Source organism: Pristis pectinata, chromosome 3, assembly GCF_009764475.1.
Source record: "Pristis pectinata isolate sPriPec2 chromosome 3, sPriPec2.1.pri, whole genome shotgun sequence".
NCBI lineage: Eukaryota > Metazoa > Chordata > Chondrichthyes > Rhinopristiformes > Pristidae > Pristis > Pristis pectinata.
The window spans coordinates 93,226,490-93,246,921 of record NC_067407.1 but is presented as its reverse complement, the minus strand read 5'-3'; the positions used below and the strand labels follow the sequence as shown (position 1 = coordinate 93,246,921).

Sequence of the window (20,432 nt, the reverse complement as noted above, 5' to 3'; positions counted from 1 at the left end):
TTCTCTACATCTACTATTTCAAACCCCCTTGATAAGATTCAGCATGGATTTAAAGAGGGACATCTTGGACTGGCCAACCTTATTGTTTGAGGATTATAGCAGACAGAATAAACAATGAAGATGCAACATGTAATTTTCTAAAGGTCTGTGATAGACTAATGAATAAGATGAGAGAATATAGAGTCGGGGAATAAATAGAATGCATTGTTTGCTGGCTTCGGTTGGAAAGCAGAGAATGGAAGGATAGCTATCTACAATGGTAGAAGATGGATGTCGTGTTACACAATGGTGAGTGCTGGAGCCACTGCTGTTTATAATTTACATGAATGAATTTTAACACTGGAATCAAAACTATAATTTCTAAATATGTGGTGATATCTAGTTAGACAGGATAGTTGATACTGAGGAAGACAGTACAGAATTATAGGAGGATGTTGATAAACATGCAGAATGGCGTGTAATCGGCAAATGAGAGGTAGTACTTTTGGTAGAAAGAATTTGAGAAGTCACATCACTTGGAAGGTGTAGGATTGGATGGGGTAGAGAAACAGAGACGTGGATTACAAATGCAACAATCGCCAAAGGTTCTGCAACAGGTTACTCAGGCAAATGACTAGGGTTTATTTCTAGAGGAATGGGATTGAAAAATAGGAAGGTTATGCTAAACCCTGCATTGAACCCAAGACCACACATTCTGGATGCCCTACAAAAACAAAGGATGTAGAGGCACAGAAAGGATTTGCAAGGAAACTTCCTTCCCCACTGGTTTTGTGGGTTCTGAGGTAGCTGACAAGGCCAATGTGGAAATTATAGACTCCACCACGGATGTGGCAGGAGGTGCCTGACTTGGATTGTGAGGTGTTTTGCTCCTTCCGCTGCTCAAATAGGGCTTCTGTGCACTCCTGATGCATAGCTTTGAGGTGCTTAATATCATCCTGACTGCTGCTGCTTTAATTATGGGCCAGACATTCCCAGAAATCAATGGTAATGTTGCTTTTAGCACATCTTTGAATCTTTTCATCTGTCTGCCTGATGAATCTCCTTCCATAACAGAGCTGGGAATAGCATGCCAGACTCCTGAAATACCATTGGGCATATGAGCAACATGGCAGCTCAATGTAGTTAACTGGTCCTTATGGTGGATAATGTTGGAGAATAAAAGAAGCTGATATTGGTTCAATTGTCCTTGCGGAGTTAGCATCGTTAGCATCATTCTTCCCAGTGCTTCGCGGTGCCTACTATAGGTAGTCCAGCTCTCAGATGTAGAAAGATGGTACAGAGAAAAATTACAAGGATAATACAAACAATGAGAGGGTATACATGTCAGGAAAGCATGAACAGACTTGGCCTCTTCTCTCGAGAAAAGAATGCTGAGGGGTGACCTAATAGATGTCTCGGCTACTCTGAAAGGTTTTGGTGGAGTGGATGCAGAGAGATGCTTCTATGTGGGGAAGGATAATCCATTAAGAAATTCAGAATGACTCCTTTACTTGAAGAATGGTGTGAATGTGGAAATTGAAACCATGAAGAATTGTTGAAGTAAACAGTATTGATGCATTTAAGGGGAGGGTGGACAAGCATATGAAGAAGGAGGAAATGGTAGGAAATATGGGAGAAAGCTTGAGTGGGGCATTAACACCAGCATGGACTAGTTGGGCCAAATGGCCTTTTTTGTACATTTTATTCCTATACAATTCCACCACCTCTTCTCCTCCATATTCTCTTTTCTGGAGCAATGAACTCCAGCCCATTCAGCCTTCACAGAGGAACTGAAAGCTGATAAGAATATTACTAACAGTGCAGCAAGATTACATTTGGTTGCAATTTTACAACCATCTTTAGAGCAATTTATAGGAAGTACAATTGAAAGCAGAGTTATAATTTGTGTTTATAATAATTTGTTAACTTGTCAAAGTTCTTAACTAAGTCAGCATGAATTCATTGACTCTTGTATTAGGATGAGGAATCACATATAATCAACAAGGTTCATTTGATCACAATAACACGGACACTCAGGATATTAAATTGAGTGGCTGGATGTTCAAACTTGGTCAATATGTTTCTGAAATCTTTTTACTTGTGACCAAGGGTTAACTAAGTTGTCCTAAATGTGTTACCATCTGTGACGAGTTGTCGAATATTACCAGAATATGGTCATGTTTTTTGAAACCTGCTGAGGGACTGCATTGGAATTCATTGATCAGGTGGCATCTGTGGAGAGAGAAACAGAGTTAACTTTTGAACTAACACTGGAAATGCTCAGCAGGTCAGTCCATATCTGTGGGAAGAGAAATAGAGTCAACGCGTCAGGTCAGAGACCCTTCGTCAGAACTGAGAAGGAGACAAAAGAAGCTTGTAAAGCTGCAGGGTGGGTGGGGGAGCCTGTGGTTTTCTTCCCACAGATGCAGCCTGACCTGCTGAGCATTTACAGAATTTGCTATATCTGTTTTAGATTTCTAGCATCTGCAGTTTTTGATTTTTCAATTTGACGACCCTTCATCAGAACTGGTAAAGTGAGAAAAGAAGTTAGTTTTAAGTTGGGGAGGAATAGGTAGGACAAAGGGGATATCTCTGATAGGGAGACTACTCGGAGACAAAAGCTCAGCGATAGCCCCTTTGTACTATGCATCCCTATCCCCTCCTTGCAATTTAAGCTAACTTGTTTTCAATCTTTCCTAGTACTGATGAGGAATCTTCAACCTGCGATGTTGGTTTTGTTTCTCCCTCTACAGATGCTGCTTGATCTGCTGAGTTTTTCCAGCAATTTTGTTTTCGTTTCGGATCTCCGGTATCTCAGTATCTGCAGTAATTTCTTTGATTTTTTTCAACCATTATAAAGTAACTCTAAACTACTGATGACAAAGCTCCATACTCTAACAACACCTTTTTTTATTCATTGCACCGGATGTGGCCATTGCCATCAAGAAGAACTTTACTGCCCATTTCCAATTTCCCTTGAATTTAGTGGCATTCTAGGCCATTTTAGAGAATTGTTAGGAGTCAAGCACTTTGCTTTAGGACAGGAGTCACACATATGCCAAGCTGAGTAAGAACAACAGATCTCCTTCTCTGAAGCATATCAATGAAACAGATTTTTTTTAGCTTCACAGTCCTATTACTGATGCCAGTTTCTTTTTATTACATTTTTATTTAATTGAGTTTAAATTTTCCAGCCACAGTGATGGAATTTAAACTTGTGTCTTTGAATCATTAGTCCTGGTGTCTCGATTACAATTCCATTAACATTCCCACTATATCACCAGCCCCAAAAAACTAGAAAGTATAATCACAGAGCAGCAATGAGCTCTGCCTGCATCATATTCAACTGAACACTGCCAGTTCGGTCTGTCGATTAGCCATCTGCCATTGCTTACATACTCAATGGAATTGATCCACATCAACAGAACAGTCTGAGGATTGCCTATTACTCCCTAGTTCAAGTAAGGCTTTGTCATCAGTGATTCTGCACAACACTAACTGAATTACAATGCAGCAAATTATTCAAAATTGAAAATGTGTCACTCGAAGTGACACAATGGTCTACGACAATAGTTGGAGTGCAGTGTTTTAACATTTCAGAATGGTTAAAGTTTCCACATTACAATGGCTATTGGTTTGCAAGGTATTTAGTTTTAAAATTTACATCCTTGCTTTCAAGTCCCTCTGTTGCAAATCCTCTCCCAAATACATTAATGTAACCTCCTCCGGCCTTTCTGAAATGGCTGCTGCAGTTCCAATTGTAACTGCTCCATCTTTGACGACTGTACCTCCAGTTTCTCTGGAATTCACTTCCGAACCTCCCTGTCTGTCTACCTCTCCTCCTTTTAAGATGCTTCTTAAACCCTCCCAGTTTAACCACCCTTTTAGTCACCAGTCCTAACATCTCCTTTTGTGTCTCAATGCTAGATTTTGTCTGATAGTAATTCCTGTAAAGTACTGTGGACATAAGAGCATAAGGACAAGTAGGGCATTCAGTCCCTCAATTCTACTTCACCATTCAATAAGGTTTTGGCTGATGTTAAAAGGTGATGTATATGTATGTTGCACTATTGATCAATGACACCTTGCTGTATTTAATTTACTTCCTAGCAGTTGTATCTCTCCTCAGTTAACAGTAATGTATACCACCACTTATACAATCCTTAAGTATTTTGATTTTGTGAAATTTCCTCTCCCAAAGAAAGTTGTGGGTCACTTGTCAATTCATCAGCCAGAAAAATCATAGAAACCATTTACTTGCTAACTGCAGCTTGAGAATGTTCACTACTAATTAATGATGGAACCATATTTTTATGTCAACCATTAATCTGAATGTATTAATCCCTAGAGACTGAGAGTTTCTTGGACACTGGAGGAATCAAAGATTATGGGGACAGGTGGGAAAATAGAGTGAAGGCAAAAAGTTAGTTATGATTTTATTGAATGGTATAGTATGCTCCATGGACTGAATGGCCTTTACTTGCTCATATTTCTTAGCAGTTCAGATAAGGTCAGAATCTGAAACTCTATTTTGCAAGACTATCGAGAGAAATATCTCTGACTCACACTAATTCAGTTTGTATTCTGAAAAGCCACCTTCCCACATCTGATTATTTTTTAAACGAACTTTTTTCAGGGGGTGGGTGCCTCCAGCAAGGCCAACGTTTATTGCCCATCCCACCCCACCCCCCCCCCCACAAGAAAAGTGGCAGTGAGCCATCACCATGAATGAATACTGTCCTTGTGAAGGAACTCCCACACTCTTGTGAGGAAAGGCATTATAGGATATTGATCTAGCGGTGAAAAAGTGTTAAAAGCAAACTACATGCTGCTCATCTCTGCTGCCTGTCTAAATGCAGTTTTAATGCCCATGTTTGCAGCCTCAGCGCATTTCTAGGCCATTAAGTAACAGCAACAAAAAGTAAACACGCAGTGAGAAAAACAAGGCTGAGTGACAACTCTATATGCACCACTCTGACTCCTTACTTAGCAACTCTATATATAGCAGCTCAACTCCGAAATACTGGAGCATGAACTCTTGTTCTTGGTTAGATTTCACATTGACCATATTTGAGAAATTACTTCAAAGTTCTTTTTTAAACTTTATATAATCTTCTTATGAAACAAACAAAGAGAATTACTGTTGCTGTTTTATTTTTCCCATTTTTTGCTGTCAGCACAACTGTTCATAGTTGATATTTGGCTTGTAGTGACTTTGTGAGTGGGAACCTATGATAAAAGAACAACCCTTATCTAATCACTCATCACTATCATTTTGTTAACTTGGTGGTGTTTGATGTAACATTTGTTTACAGGTGGATACATGTTATGTGAAGTGTGTAAATTTTTTGTAATTCTCTTTTGAAAGTTAATTAAAATGTAAAAATACTTGTGTGTAAGCAATCCCAGATTAGCCAGTTTCCAAGTCTTTATACTTGGAGCACAGAAAAATTTGTAACATTTGCTGTGGTAGTTTTTCTAAGATATCCAAGTAATTCCTTTCACCTCTTGACTACCATCTCAACCCATCATCTGCAGCCATGTCCAAGTCCAACTTATTTTGAGTTCTTTACATACGTACCATTTAAATGCAGGAAAAAAATTCTGGTGCACATGAATGATCTCCTCAGTACCATTTAGCAGTTTACTCTCCTAAATATCTTCTTAATCCCTTCACAGCCAAAGTAACTGGAGTATACTATGTTCTTTTACCCTTTTGATTATTCTCATGTAGGATGTGGTAAGTCCAGCCTTACCCAACCTTGAGAAGGTGGCACTAAGCACCCTTCTTAAATCTCTGCAATGCATGTGGTGATAGTTCTCCCACAGAGCTGCTGTGTAGGCAGATTTTCATCCAGTAACACTGAAAGAATGGATAATGCCAACAGGAAGAGGTTAGTTTCTCTATTGTTAGAGATGGCCATTACCAGGCATTGTTCAGGCTGAAAGCTACTTGCCTGGGCTGAACTTAGTTGATGTCTTGTTGCATGTAGGCATTGCTTCATAATTTGAGGAGCTGCAAGTGGATAACCTGGATGCAGTAATTTTGGAGATTGAAAGTTGGATCTGCAAATGCAGTGGAAAGAGGTTATTTTATCCAGAGGAGTGGCAGAAATGCAGAGGAATTTTGCTTTCTTTTTAAAACTATTTTCTTTTTAAATGTGGAACAGAATATATGCTTTCATTTGCTTAAAATTTGTTCATTTCCAAACAACGTGTCCTGGTTTACACTGGAAGCATTGATTAGAAATCATTAAAGTAAAGCTGGGCTTTATAATGGCAACAGTGAATCATCCGAATATGATTAAAAGGTGATCTCTTCTTCAAAAAGGACTCCATTGTTACACATCATATAGGAATAGGGTGGTGTCTGTATGACATAACATATTCATATATGCAAAAATGCAAAATAGCTCATTTTGGAACCATGCAGTAACTTTGTTAACTGGTTTGGGTAAAAACATACTATTGGTATTAGTTTATTATTGTCACTTGTACAGAGGTACAGTGAAAAGCTTGTCTTACAACCCGATCGTACAGGTCAATTCATTACACAGTGCAGTTACATTGAGTTAGTACTAAGAAATAGAACTGGGAGTAGATCGTACAGTCGCTCCTTCCTGCTCCACCATTCAACAAGATCATGGCACGTCCTCCTCCTCAACTCTACTTTTCCCACTGATGACTGCATTTGTTCTAGAACTACCATCTCAGCCTTGAATATACTCAATGACTTAACATCCTTGGATCTCAGAAGGTGATTGTGTAAATGTGGGCTGATATACACGGAGTTGCACTCTGTGAATGTCCTGCAACAGATTATGGGATGGGTGGACCAGGGGAATTGAGCTGCTAAACATGGGCTTTAGGCTGGGTTGTGAAATTTTAATTTAAGAAGGAGTAACTAAATATTTCAATTCCCTGTTGACAAAAACTTCTTGAAGGACGTCAGTGTTCTTGTATCGTTCACACTGAATGCCCTAACTAACTGCAGAAACCTGCTCACGTGGTACAGAAGCTGCTTCTTGAAAGTGACTGCAAAACCCTTTAGGGATGTCAATGGATGTTAGAGATGAGTGGCTAAAATGTCCAAACGCTTGGAAAATAAGTCTCTGTGACTTGATTTTATTTATTTATTTTTCAGGAGCTAGGCATCACTGATGGAGTTGATTGCCTTCAGTAAAGGACAGTTTGTGGTAGCACTACCTTTCTTATTTGCTTTATTAAACAGCACTAAATGGGCTATGAACACAACAACAGCAAAGGCAACATTCACTGCTGATCCCCAGTGCCTTTTGAGGAGGTGTGATGAGCCGCCTTGAAACTGCTGCAGTCCTGCTGATGTGTCACTTGGAGGGGACTCTGCATGCGGTGGTGTTCCGAGGGAGCACAGGAAAGGGAGCTGGTTCAATTAGGAGCGTTTCAGTTTGACTGGTAGTGGTAGGAGTAATGGTGCTGCACAGGTATAATGCAACAGATGCACGCTGATTGGTAGGATGGAAGATTTTGTGCAGGACATTAATCTCCTGAATCTGCTGATGTTGACAGCTAGCTGCCTTTTCCAGGACAACATTTGACTGTAAAGTGAATTAAGTGATTACATAAGCAGACAGACCAGAAGGTTCCAGTCTGTTACCTGGTCTGTTCTGAAGTGGCTGATCTCAGCTGAGCGTTCAGCGCTCGAGGAGAGTGGGGATGGTTGGGAATTGGTTAAGGGGGGGATGACATTAGTCTCCATTCCTGCTTGTCCAACAGTGCCTGCGTTGGTGTTGAGTGAAGACTGATCAGTCTTGGTTTAATTGCACTCCACTATCAAAGCTTGTACAGGAGTAATGGCCACTGGAGGGAGGAGCCATGTTGCCACCTGAGGTACTGCACCAAACAGGACATCGGAGTGAAAGCAAAACCAACCCATTGCAGATGCTGGGAATCTGAAAATGATGGAAACACTGTGGAGAGGAAAACAGGGCGAATGTTTCAGTTCTGGGACATCATCAGAGCAGTTATATTTTTGCTTTGAAAGACACTGATAGATTTTTTTTAACTTCAAAAACATTCAAAACAAAATATACCTCTGGTCTGCCTATCAACAATGCCATTAAAAATGTGTGAACAGGACAATTCTGTCCTGGTTCCTCATGTTATTTTGGTTGTATTCATTAACATTTTCCAGATCTGGATGTTGCTGGCAAGACCATCATATATTCCCTAGTCTTGCAAAAATTCTGGTGAAGGTTCTCCCTTATTGCTGTTGGGGAGGGAGTTCCAGGATAGAGACCCAGTGATGATGAAGGAACGGTGATATATTTGCAAGTCAGGATGGTGTGTTACCTGGAGGGGACCATTCAGGAGACAATGTTGTCATCAGTCTGCTGCTCTTGCCCTTCTTGGTGCTAGTTGCTTGTTTTAGAGGTGCTCATGGAGTAACCTGAGTGAGTAATTGCCATGCATTTTTTGATGATGCATTAGGTTTAAGACTGCAGCCATGGCATGACAATGTTTGAGGCGGCACGGTAGCGTAGCAGTTGGTGCGACGCTATTACAGTGCCAGTGATCGGGATTCGATTCCCGTCGCTGTCTGTAAGGAGTTTGTACGTTCTCACATGTCTGCGTGGGTTTCCACTGGGTGCTCCGGTTTCCTCCCACATTCGAAAGGCGTACGGGTAGGTTAATTCGGCGGTTTAAAATGGGCGGCGCAGACTTGTTGGGCCAAAAGGGCCTGTTACCATGCTGTAAGTGGAAAAAAAGAAAAAAAAATAAATGAATGTTTTGGGTGGTGTACAGGGTGCTTATCTAATTGGCTGCTTTGTTCTGGTGTTGACCTTCTTGAATTTTGTTGGATCTGCAACTACTCAAACAAATGGAAAGTGTTCTTGTCAAGAAATGACATCTCAAAGCCTTTCCACTCATCTTCATTCCAGATGTGAGAGTTGGATTATGGTTAACAGTGGTCCATTCAGCTGTCTAACAATGCCTGGCATCACATCAGATCTACTTCACTCCTAACCAAGATTAGGAGGATGAGCCCCGGTTGACTCTTGCTGAGGTTCATATGTAGCACAGACCAGTACTTGCCAGTGGCTACCTTGTCTTTTGCAGCCAAGGCAATAAACTCTGGAATTTCCTCTCTAAATGTCTCCACCTCTCTTTTTGTTTTAAAGCCTACCCACTTAACTAAGCTATTGGTTATCTGTATGACTGTTGTATGTAGCAAGGATTCAAATCTTGTTTGATTACTACTCCTCTGAAACACCGTGGACTGTTTTACTATGCCATACAGCTGCATCTTATTGTTTCTGTTGTTCCAGTAGTGATCATGTCATTCTGCCCAATGAGATTTGAATCTGGAATCTATTAAACCCGGGCTGTCCTAATCAAGCATGGCTCATTTGAATCATAGCTTTACCTATTGAGTCATTCAGCATTTTCAGTCCCTAGCTTACTAGGCAATGCTGTTAGAGATCAATTTATAACAGGAATATTTTATGGCCATTTTGGAGAACAAATACTATTTGCGCCACATGTAAGTAAGATGTGGAAATGAGCAGAATGTTTAGTGTTTTCTGCTTTGCTTACATCTGATCTAATTGTGGGGTGTGTTTGACTACAAAATGCAAGTTGCAGCCTTAAAGCTTTAGTCTGCCACAAAGGATTGCAGTTGCAAGTTTTGAGATGCTCTGCAGATCTCTGGAACTGCACAAATCAAATTCTTATAATTTGCCACAAATGGAAACCATCTGGCAAACATCAGCGGTGTCAGGGTAATAACAGACAGCAGACTAAAGACTCTGAGCTATGGGGTCATTTACCTCATTGAGTTTGATAAAGGTTTGATAGGGCGAGTCTTGAGCAGGTATTTCCACTTCCAGGTGAGGCTGGAATTGGGAGCCATAAATATAAGAAAGCTGCTATCAAATGAAACAGGAAATTCAGAAGAAACTTCTTTATTCAGAAAATTGTTAGGATGTGGAACTGGCCAACACATGGCTATTTTGCATTTAACCTGCTTGTCCCTTGCCACAAGACTCTGATGGGAAAAGAAGTGGGTAACCCACCCACACCCAGCTGCTGCTGGTGTGTTTCTGTGGTGTGGAAACAATGACACAATCTAGCTGGGTTGAATGGCTTGCTTTTGCTCTGTAACTACTTTGTTTGCCTGTATTTCAAAGGCCTTTGCCGTAGGGTGGTTCATGGAGAGAGCCACACTCCTCTGTGCCATTGATTTCCAGGTCACAGCTATGGTCTATCCACATGGAATTCCTAATTGTGGTGGTGCCATTGTACACAGGTGCCGGGAGACTACTCCTTCACAGCGTGTAGAATCAAGTAGTGACACAAACTGGTCGAGGTTACCTACTTCCCCGTCTGACCAGGGTTACTGCGATAAAGAGCAGGCAAGGTAATATCTTAACTGGAGGGGCCAGAACTCTGCAAAAGAACAACCCACAGATAAAGCAATTTCAAGGTGTTTTATTCTTAAGCAACAACCAATCTGCTGGAGGAATTCAATGAGTCAAGTGGCATCTGTGAGAGGAAAGGAATTGTTGACGTTTTGGGTCAAAACGATGCATCAAGACTAAGAGTGGAGAGGCACGATGGCCAGCACAGAGAGGAGAAGGGGAGTGGCAAGAAAGGATTCCGAGGCGATTGGTGGACTGAGGAGGGGTGTAAGGTGACAGGCAGGTAGTGCCAGGTAAGCGAGGTGAGCGGGGGTGGAGTTGGAAGACTGTGGCAGGTGAATGATAGATGGAGGCAGATAAAGAGAGAGGGGGGAGAAAACAACAGATGGAGCAAGGCAGGGGGAGGGGAGTGTGAAGTTAGGTGACAGCTGCTGGAGGGAGATAAGCAGGAACACAAAGCCCTACCAGTATTGGGCTACCAGAATCCTACCAGTACTGGATTCTGTGAAGGAGGTGAGAATGGGAACCCAATGGGTTCAAAGAGACCACCTGAGTGGCACTGGTGCTTTGTACACAGAATGTGTTAACTTGATGACACTCTGAATGTATGAACTCGCCTCTCCACTCTCAGTCCTGATGCAGAGTTATGACCCGAAACGTCGACAGTTCCTTTCCTCCCACAGATGTTGCTCGACCCACTGAGTTCTTCCAGCAGATTGTTTGTTGCTCCAGCAAATGCAGTTTCTTGTATCTCTGTTTTGTTCTTCATTAGTGTTTAAAGTGGAGCTTTGATTCCTAAAATATAGATTACCTGTTCTCAACAATCTGAAAATATTAAAGAATGAAACATTGGTTCCATGGCTTGATTATGTCCTCAACCCAGGAGTCAACATGTTGTTCTGACGTGCCATGCTTCGATCACTTACTTTGTTTTATTGTGACTTGGTTAGAGGTGAAATTCAAGTCACAAAGTTAATAACCGTAGAGAGAAATTAAGCTAAGAGGCAACTTAGAGTGAAACCACTGGGTAAAACGTGAGGGTCTTTAAATGTACACATCAGTAACCAAGATAGTGGCCCATTTTGACTCCTGGTAAGCCACATATCATCAGGTTGAATGCTGTCACTTTGCTTCTGCCTAAGCCTATAAATCAATGGATCATCAAATCGTAATGAAGGCTTGGAATGGTCCTGTCAAGTTGTTAGGTACTATTTTTAGATTTACGTCACACCACTCTCCATGTGGTTGGAAAGTGGGCCAGGCATTCCCTTGGAATCTTCTCACTGCACATAGGTCCCACTCCTACTTCATCAGGAGGAGAAAGATGGAGCTGAACGCTGTTGTAACCTGAATAGAATGGCACAAAAGGAAGTGAATAATCAAATCAGCCATGTGGCTGCTCGTCCAATGAGCGCAAAAACCACTGGGACATTGAGATATAGATTGCAGTGAGTGCACTGAACTTTTCAGCAATAAACAGAGTCTCCGCAGCAACAGACAGTGCAGAGTGTCATTGTTTTCAATGGTTTTGTGTTAGATATTCTCTCTGTTCATTATCATTGGTCATTTCTTTAAATGGATCTTACTTTCCCCATAATCAAGAGCTCATCTTTTTCTACCCACATGCAACTTAACAATAGCTTTACCCAGGGATTATTACACAGGACCTTTACTCTATAACCAAATACTAAAAATATAATACAATTAACCTTTCTCTTATAGATGCTGAAATGAAATAGCACTTTGCTGACTCAGACACAGAGCTGGTTTATTTACACAAATGAGGCGTATAAAGTTTCCACAGTGAGAGTTTAAATTCTCCTCTGTATTTTTCCTCTGTATTTTTCATTGCAAACATATCAAAGGTATAATGTGCTTTATGTTACCAGTCACTGCTTTGTTGGTTCCAGTTTTAAAACACAGACACCCTCTAGTTTCTGGCTGTGTAGTTGCAGACACAGTGATTAGGAAAAAGCAAGAGCCTATTCATTTGTCACATGCAGAAGATACCGTTCATGCTTTAATTGGTCCAGAGGGTTGATACTTAATGAAGACTGTGTTTATCGGTGATTCCAGAAGCTTATCAATAAATGTGGCTGTTCTGGCTAACTTGCCATTGAGGATTTCCCATTCTCCACATTAATTGTAAAACAGCAATGATATGTGATGGGCTCAAAGCTCTTGTGGTTTCATGTTCTCCATTTGGCTGACATTTGTTTAGTGCCTTACATGTAGCTTCTAGAGCAGAAGAAATACTGTGGAGCGGTGCCACATTTCTACATTGACTTTTCCTTTTGACGTAGGATATTCTTATATTACCTTTCCTCTAATGTGAACTATTATGGTAATCTAAGGAAAATACTGTAATTTCTGATCATCGTTTATCAAATCAACAATAGGACATAAATGCCTACATTGAGTGACATTGAGATTGGAACTAATTTTTATTCATAACCAGAGGACTCAGTGGGAAGTCATAAGTTAATTTTGTTGAGTATTCAAAGTTGCTTTAGCAAGACTTGGCCAAAGTTGCCAGAGTGTATTGTATCTTTAATAAAGTTAATCCATTCCTAACATGAAAGACATTATGTCATAATATCCTCCCTACATCTGGTGTAGGCAGGATGTTATGACATAATATCTCTCTTCAGTATACCCCAGCAATAATGTCCATCCTGTCCTCATTCTTCTGCCCGCACGAAAGACCATAATTACAAGTCATGACTTTTAAATTTCTTTCCAGTGCATCCATAAGTACATAATTGCTTCTATTCACACTCCATTACACTCTCTTAACTATCTGATTGCATGCCCACTGCAGTTTTTTTTATCACTTCTCATAAGTGGTTGCTCAGGTAGTATCTGTTATGCAGATATTCCTTGATGTACCAATTTTTTTTTCACTACAATACCATTGACTCTTTGAGGGACTTATCTTTGATTTACAAATCTGTTTTTGTAAAAATATGTTGAACCAAAATACTAGCAATGCATTTTACTCGATTTATGAAATTTCACTTAACAAAACGTTTTGCAGAAATGCAGCACTGTAAATTGAGGAATGGCTATACTTTGCTACCACTGTTGATTTAGTTGATTTGTGTGCACATTTTTTATTTCCAAAAAATAAACTTTATTCATGAAATATGTGCGTAAGAAATACAAAACAATCCATGGCTTTCTTTACATGCATAGTGCTCCCAGTTCATACATTCATAGAGTTCATACATTCGGAGTGTCATCAAGTTAATACATTCTGTGTACAAAGCACCAATACCACTCGTGTGGCACTGCACCCAGCCCAGTGCAGTGGTGCCCAGTGGTGGCAGGACCTTAGATTGCAGTCCTTTCCCTTTGTGGAGCCATTCCTCAATTTACAAAGGGTTGTATTGCCCCAAAACATTTTCGTGAGCAAAATTTCATCAAAGTCTGTGTGAAATATATTTGTGGGTATTTTGATGCAACATATTCCTTTGTGTGGAGAGTAATGCACTGTGGGGAAAGTACTGCAATCTAAGGTCCTGCCACCACTGGACATCGAGGGGCAGGATCCAGTGTAACTGCCCGATGCCCATTTGGTGTATTGTTCAGAGGCCACATGAGTGGCATTGGTGCTTTGTACATAGAATGTATTAATTTTATGACATTATGAATGTATGTTTACTGACCATGCCTGAAACATGCTGGGACCAGGGTCCTGGTGAATGGCATAACTAGGGCTGTAGATAGGGCTTTAAACTAAATAGTAGAGGGGGTGGGTTCAACAGATTGGAAGAGTATAGATAAAGTAAAAGGTAAGGAGAGTGCAGGAGAGGTTACTGAAGTCTCCAGAATAAAGAATAAGACGAAGTTTAGAAAGGGATAAGAATTTAACTTCGGATAACATGGAGACAAATTTGAGAAGAAGGGTGGTGAATAAAGGACTGAAGGTGTTCTATTTGAGTGCACGCAGTGTATTAAATAAGTTAGATGAGCTCATAGCACAGTTAGAAATTGACAGGTATAATGTTATGGGCATTACAGAGTCGTGGTTGAAGGAAGATCACAGCTGGAAGCTAAACATCCAAGGATACACATCCTACTGAAAAGACAGGCAGGTGGACAGAGGGGGTGGGGTGGCTCTGTTGGTAAAAAAATTGAAATCAAATCATTGGCAAGAAGTGATATAGGATCAGAAGATGTAGAATCCTTGTGGGTAGAGTTAAGGAACTGCAAGGGTAAAAAGATCCTGTTGGGAGTTGTATACAGACCACCGAATAGTAGCCAGGACGTGGGGTACAAATTACAACAGGAGATAGATAAGGTGTGTAAGAAGGACAACGTTATGGTGGTCATGGGGGATTTCAATATGCAGGTAGATTGGGAAAATCAGGTTGGCACTGGATCCCGAGAGAAGGGATTTATAGAATACCTATGAAATGGCTTTTTAGAGCAGCTTGTGATCGAGCCCACTAGGGAAAAGGCAATTCCGGATTTGGTGTTGTGCAATGAACCAGATTTGATCATGGAGCTTAAGGTAAAGTAACCCTCAGGTAGCAGCAATCATAATATGATAGAATTCACCCTGCAGTTTGAGAGAGTGAAGCTGAAATTGGATGTATTGTTGTTATAATTGAGTTAAGCTAACTACAGAGGCATGAGAGAGGAGCTGGCTGAAGATGATGGGAAGGGGACCCTAGCAGGGAGGACGGTAGAACAGCAATGGCAGGAGAATCTGGGAGTAATTCGGAAGACGCAGGATCAGTTCATCCCAAAGAAGAAGAAGCATTCTAAAGGGAGGATGAGGCAACCGTGGCTGGCAAGGGTAGTCAAAGGCAGCATAAAAGCAAAAGAGAGGGCATACAGTATTGCAAAGGTTAGTGGGATGCTGAAAGATTGGGAAGCTTTTAAAAACCAACAGAAGGCAACTAAAAAAGCAATAAGGGAAGGAAAGATGAAATATGAAGGTAAGCTAGCTAATAATATAAAAGAGGATACCAAAGTTTGTTCAGATATATAAAGAGTAAAAGAGAGGCAAGAGTGGACATCGGGCCACTGGAAAATGACACTGGAGAGATAGTAATGGGGAACAAAGAAGTGGTGGATGAACTGAATAAGTATTTTGCATCAGTCTTCACTGTGGAAGACACCAGCAACGTGCCAGAAGTTCGAGAGAGTCAGGGGGCAGAAGTGAGTGTAGTCGCTCACTGTAGGAGAAGGTGCTTGGGAAACAGAAGGTAGATAAGTCACCTGGACTGGATGGACTACGCCTCAGCGTTCTGAAAGAGGTAGCTGAAGAGATTGTGGAGGCATTAGTAGTGATCTTTCAAGAATCACTAGAGTCAGGAATCCAGAGGGCTAGAAAATCGCTAATTAAGAACGGAGGCAAAAGACAGGAAATTATAGGCCAGTTAGCTTGACTTCAGTGGTTGGTGAGAGGTTAAAGTCTATTAAAGGATGAGGTTTCAGGGTACTTGGAAGCCTTTTTATTTCAAAAATAAACTTTATTCATAATAAAAAATATATACAAAGGAAGAAACAGTGCAAAAAAAACTTATGCATTCGTGGTCATTACATTCAGTAGTGTAAACTTGTTTTTAAAGGAAAACAAACAGCACTATGCCATTCATGTGGCCCGCTGGGCTGATTCACCCTTTTCATTGTTCAAGGTGCTTCCCTACCCAACTCTACTCCTCCATGTGCAGTAGCGGAAGGAATCTATAGTGTGGTTCTTCCCCACAGACCTGGCATTGGCTGCACCCAGCTTCAGTGCATCCCTCAGCAAGTACTCCTGCAGCCTGGAATGTGCCAGTCGGCAGCATTCCCTACGGACATCTCGCAGTGCTGAAAGGCCAACAAATTTCGGGCTGAACAAAGGGTGTCCTTCACCGAGTTGATGACCTTCCAGCAGCACTTGATGTCTGTCTCGGTGTGGGTCCCTGGCAACGGCTCGTAGATCAGAGAGTCCTCTGTTACACAGCTGCTGAGGATGAACTGAGACACCGACCCTTGCATCTGACTCCACACCCTCTATGCAAATTCACAGTCTGCAAAGATATCTTTATTAGTCACATGTACATCGGAACACACAGCGAAATACATCTTTTTGCATAGTGTTCCGGGGGCAGCCCGCAAGTGTCGCCACGCTTCTGGCGCCAACACAGCATGCCCACAACTTTCTAACCTGTATGTCTTTGGAATGTGGGAGGAAACCAGAGCGCTCGGAGGAAACCCATGCAGACACAGGGAGAACATACAAACTCCTTACAGACAGTGGCCAGATTTGAACCTGGGTAGCTGGTGCTGTAAAGCGTTACGCTAACCGCTACACTACCATGCCTGCCGTGACTTCTGGTGGGTGACCGTCTCCTCCCCACCGCAGCTGTCCTGAGGGCAGCATGCGTTGGGGATGATAGGATGTCTGTACAGGAAGGATCTGACTATGAGGGCTCCTTTCACTGCCAGCCAAGTGAGGTCTTGGTGCTTTTTGGTCAGATCTGGTGATGAAGCATTCTACCAGATGGTTTGGACAAACCCACAGAATCCATCGTGTCCCTGTCCCACAGTGTCTGCAGGATGTTCCGCACTGACCACTGTCTGATGGACTTGTAGTCAAAGGTGTTTGCTTGGAAGAACTCTTCCACAAAGTGCAGGTAGTGCATCCAGCTGATTGGGGGAATTGCGTGGTAGAGGGGCCAGGCCTATCTTCCGCAACACCAGGGACAGGTAGAACCTCAGCACATAGTGACACTTGGTGCTCACATACTTTGGGTCCACACACCACCTGTTACAGCCGCACACGAAGGTGGTCATCAGGATGAAGGCAACGTTGGGTACATTTTTGCTCCCATTCTCTGGGGACTTGTGCACCGTGACCCTTTGGACTCGCTCCATCTTGGACTCCCAGATAAACTGGAAGACATCCGGGTGATTACCGAGGCAGAGGAGCAGGGAACAGGTCACACCTGCACCAAGTGCAGCAGCCCTGAGAGCACATCGCACCTGACGACCAAGTTCTTCCCAGTTCCAACTTTATTTGGCCTTCCTAGTCCACTCCAGCCAATTTCTGTTACATGTTACGTGCCTCAGTCCCTCCGAACCAGATCCCCAGCACCTTCAGGTAATCAGACCTGACAGTGAAGGGAATGTTGGATTGGTGGGGCAAAGATCATGGCCTTGCTTTTCCTGCAGTTGACTCCATGGTTAGACTACACTATGGATATCTGTGTAGATCATTTGGATCCAATTTCTGATTCCCTCCCCAAAATCCATTTTGGAAAGCATGTCCGACAGGTATGTGTGGGATATCCTGTCAAAGGCCTTCTCCTGGTCCAAGCTGACCAGGCAGACACCACCCTCTGTCTTGCACATAGGTGATGCTATCCCTGAGCAGTGCAAGGCTGTCAGAGATTTTCCTGCCAGATACAGCACAGGTTTGGTCTGGGTGGATCACCTGTCCCAGAGCAGATTTGACCCGGTTGGCAATGGTCTTGGACAGGATCTTATAGTCCACATTCAACAGTGAAATGGGTCTCAATTCCTGATGTCCTCCCTCTCCCCCTTCTGCTTGTTGATGAGGGTAATGATGCCCTTCCTCATGGACTCTAACATGCTGCCAGCCAGAAGCATTGTGTTACACACTTCCAACAGGTCCGGGCCCATCCAGTCCCACAGAGCCAAGTACAACTCTGCCGGTAAGCCATCGATTCCGGGAGTTTTATTCGTGCCAAGGGAATGGGTGGAGCCAGTCAGTTCCTCCGAGGTCAGTGGCAAATCCAGACTCTCCCACTTGCTATTGTCGAACACCTCTGTGATAGAGGACAGGAAGTTCTGGGAGGCTGTGCTGTCTGTAACCTTTCTGTCATACAGACCGGCATAGAAGGATCTGCAGATCCTCAGTAGGTCTGTCTGTGAGGATGATGCTGAGCCATCTTCTCCATTAAGGCTGTGGATCACAGAACTCCCCCGTGAACTTTTTGGAAGAAGAAGCATGAGTACATCTCATCCTGCTCCACAAAGCGGACCCTGGATTAGAAAATGATCTTGGAGGATTCCTATAGGACTTGTGCTCCATTTAACTTTCTAGGCCTTGCATTCCACACTCGGTAACTCTGAACTTTCCTTGAAATCTCTATTATTTAAGTTACAATAGCCCCAGAGACTTTGAGATGAACTTAAGATCAAATAGAACTTTTGCCCGTATTAGCCCCGTATCTCTCCCTTCCTGTCCAAGTTCCTCTCCAAACACCTTTTAAACATTGTAATGCTATCTGTCGCCATCATCTCCTCTGGCAGCTGTCTTTGTGGGGAAAAACTTCATTTGTAAAAAATATATATGGGAAATACAATGCAGGAAATACAATATGTATCTTTCCCCAGGATTGAAATGTCTAGTACCAGAGGCCATGCATTTAAGGTGATAGAGGGTAAGTTCAAAGGAGCTGTGCAGGGCAAGTGTTTTACGTAGAGAGCGGTGGGTGTCTGGAATTGCTGCCTGGGGTGGTGGTGGAGGCAAATACGGTAGGGGTGTTCAAGAATCTCTTAGATGGGCACATGAATGTGAGAGAAATGGTAGGATATGGACATTGTGTAGGCAGAAGGGATTAGTTTAGTTAGGCATTTTATTACTAATGTAGTTGGTTTGGCACAACATCGTGGGCAGAAAGGCCTGTTCCGGTGCTGTACTGTTCTATGTTCTAATATTCCATTTTGGAAAGTAGTGGGTACTGGGAACTGTGGGAGTAGCGGGAATTGCCTGAATGCACTGGATTGTGGAAGTAGTAGTTCTGGTTTCCCAGGACAAATGTAAATCAGTGTGAAAAATGCAATGAGGTCAGGTCAAGTGAATTAGAAGGAAATGTTGCAGATTTTTTATTCTTGCCAATACCAAGAGTTCCACTTCCAATTTCTGTCTGTTTTTAAACTTATTGAATTGTGCTCAACATGTTTAATTAGTCACTAGCAAAATGATTATGACTTTTTTTGTTGCAGAAACCTCGTTCCTTCAAATCTTGTAGCTGCTGCATTCCAATCGGTAAGTTCAGCTCCATTTCCCTGTGAGCAAAGGCAGTATGTCAGAAACATTAACACTGACTGAAAGTGTAGCTCCTTCATTTTGCATCTGGCTCTTTTTTTTGTGACAATAATTCAACATTTTATATTTTACCTGCAGTTTTGAAAAGTTTTTTTTTAAGTTGGAACTGTTGTTAAGTGTCCGACAAAGTTAAATAAGAAAATGTCAACTTTCCAAAATAACTCTTGGGAGAGAATTCCCTTGCTTGTAAGTTGGTAGGATACTGGGAGATGAGGAGCATGGATAATAGCAGATAGTCAAATTGGCAAGATGTGACTTGTGGCATCCCACAAGAATGTGCTTTAGGGCTACATGTATTCATTGTATTTATGAACATCTTACCTGATAGGATAGGAAGCCAGCTATCCAAGTCTGCTGATGATAGCCAGCACTGTAAGCTGTGTAGATGGAAGCATGAATTTATAAAATAGCATATGAACATTACTGGGTCTGAAAAAGGACTTGAAGAGTCAAGAAGGAGAAAATACATTGAGAGCAGACCAGCAAGAAATATCAAAGCTGACAAGAGCTTCATTAAGCACATAAAAAAGAAGAGAGAGGTCAAAGTGAATGCAAGCTTCTTGGAGAAAGAGGCTGGGGATACGGGTAAGGGGAACAAGGAAGTGATGGAGGAGTTAAACAGATATTTTGCAAATTTTTATGGTGGAAGATACTATGAAGATCCCATTAATACTAAAAAAAAGTAGAATTAAATACCATCATGATCAGCAGTTACTTAGTATTAGGCAAACTAATGGGGCTAAAGGCTAACGTGTCCCCAGGACCTGATAGTTTGCATCCTAGGATCCTAAAAGGTGGCTGCAGAGACAGTGGATGCAGAGGTTGTAATCTTCCAAAAGACTGTAGATTCTGGAGAACTAACAGAGGATTGGAAAACTGCCAATGTGATATCCTCAGTCAAAAGAGTGGAAGGCAAAAACAGGTAACTATATCCTAATTAGCCCAATGTTATTTGGAAAATGTTAGAATCAAGTATTAAG

At 41.9% G+C, this 20,432-nt stretch overlaps 1 protein-coding gene across 4 annotated transcripts in view; it reads left to right on the top strand.

Annotated features, from left to right (window-relative positions):
- slc1a4 (solute carrier family 1 member 4) overlaps nucleotides 1-20,432 on the top strand; it is a 149,238-nt gene that overhangs the window by 108,536 nt on the left and 20,270 nt on the right. For 3 of the 4 annotated variants that reach the window (XR_007956009.1, XM_052012188.1, XM_052012187.1), the window contains one exon: nucleotides 19,350-19,392. Coding sequence is in view for 2 of the 4 variants with exons in the window: in XM_052012188.1 (XP_051868148.1) it covers nucleotides 19,350-19,392 (43 nt within the window). In the remaining 2 variants the exon portion in view is untranslated. Of the gene's footprint in view, nucleotides 1-19,349; nucleotides 19,393-20,220; nucleotides 20,375-20,432 lie in introns of those variants that run through there. The other variant, XM_052012189.1, reaches the window with a different exon arrangement.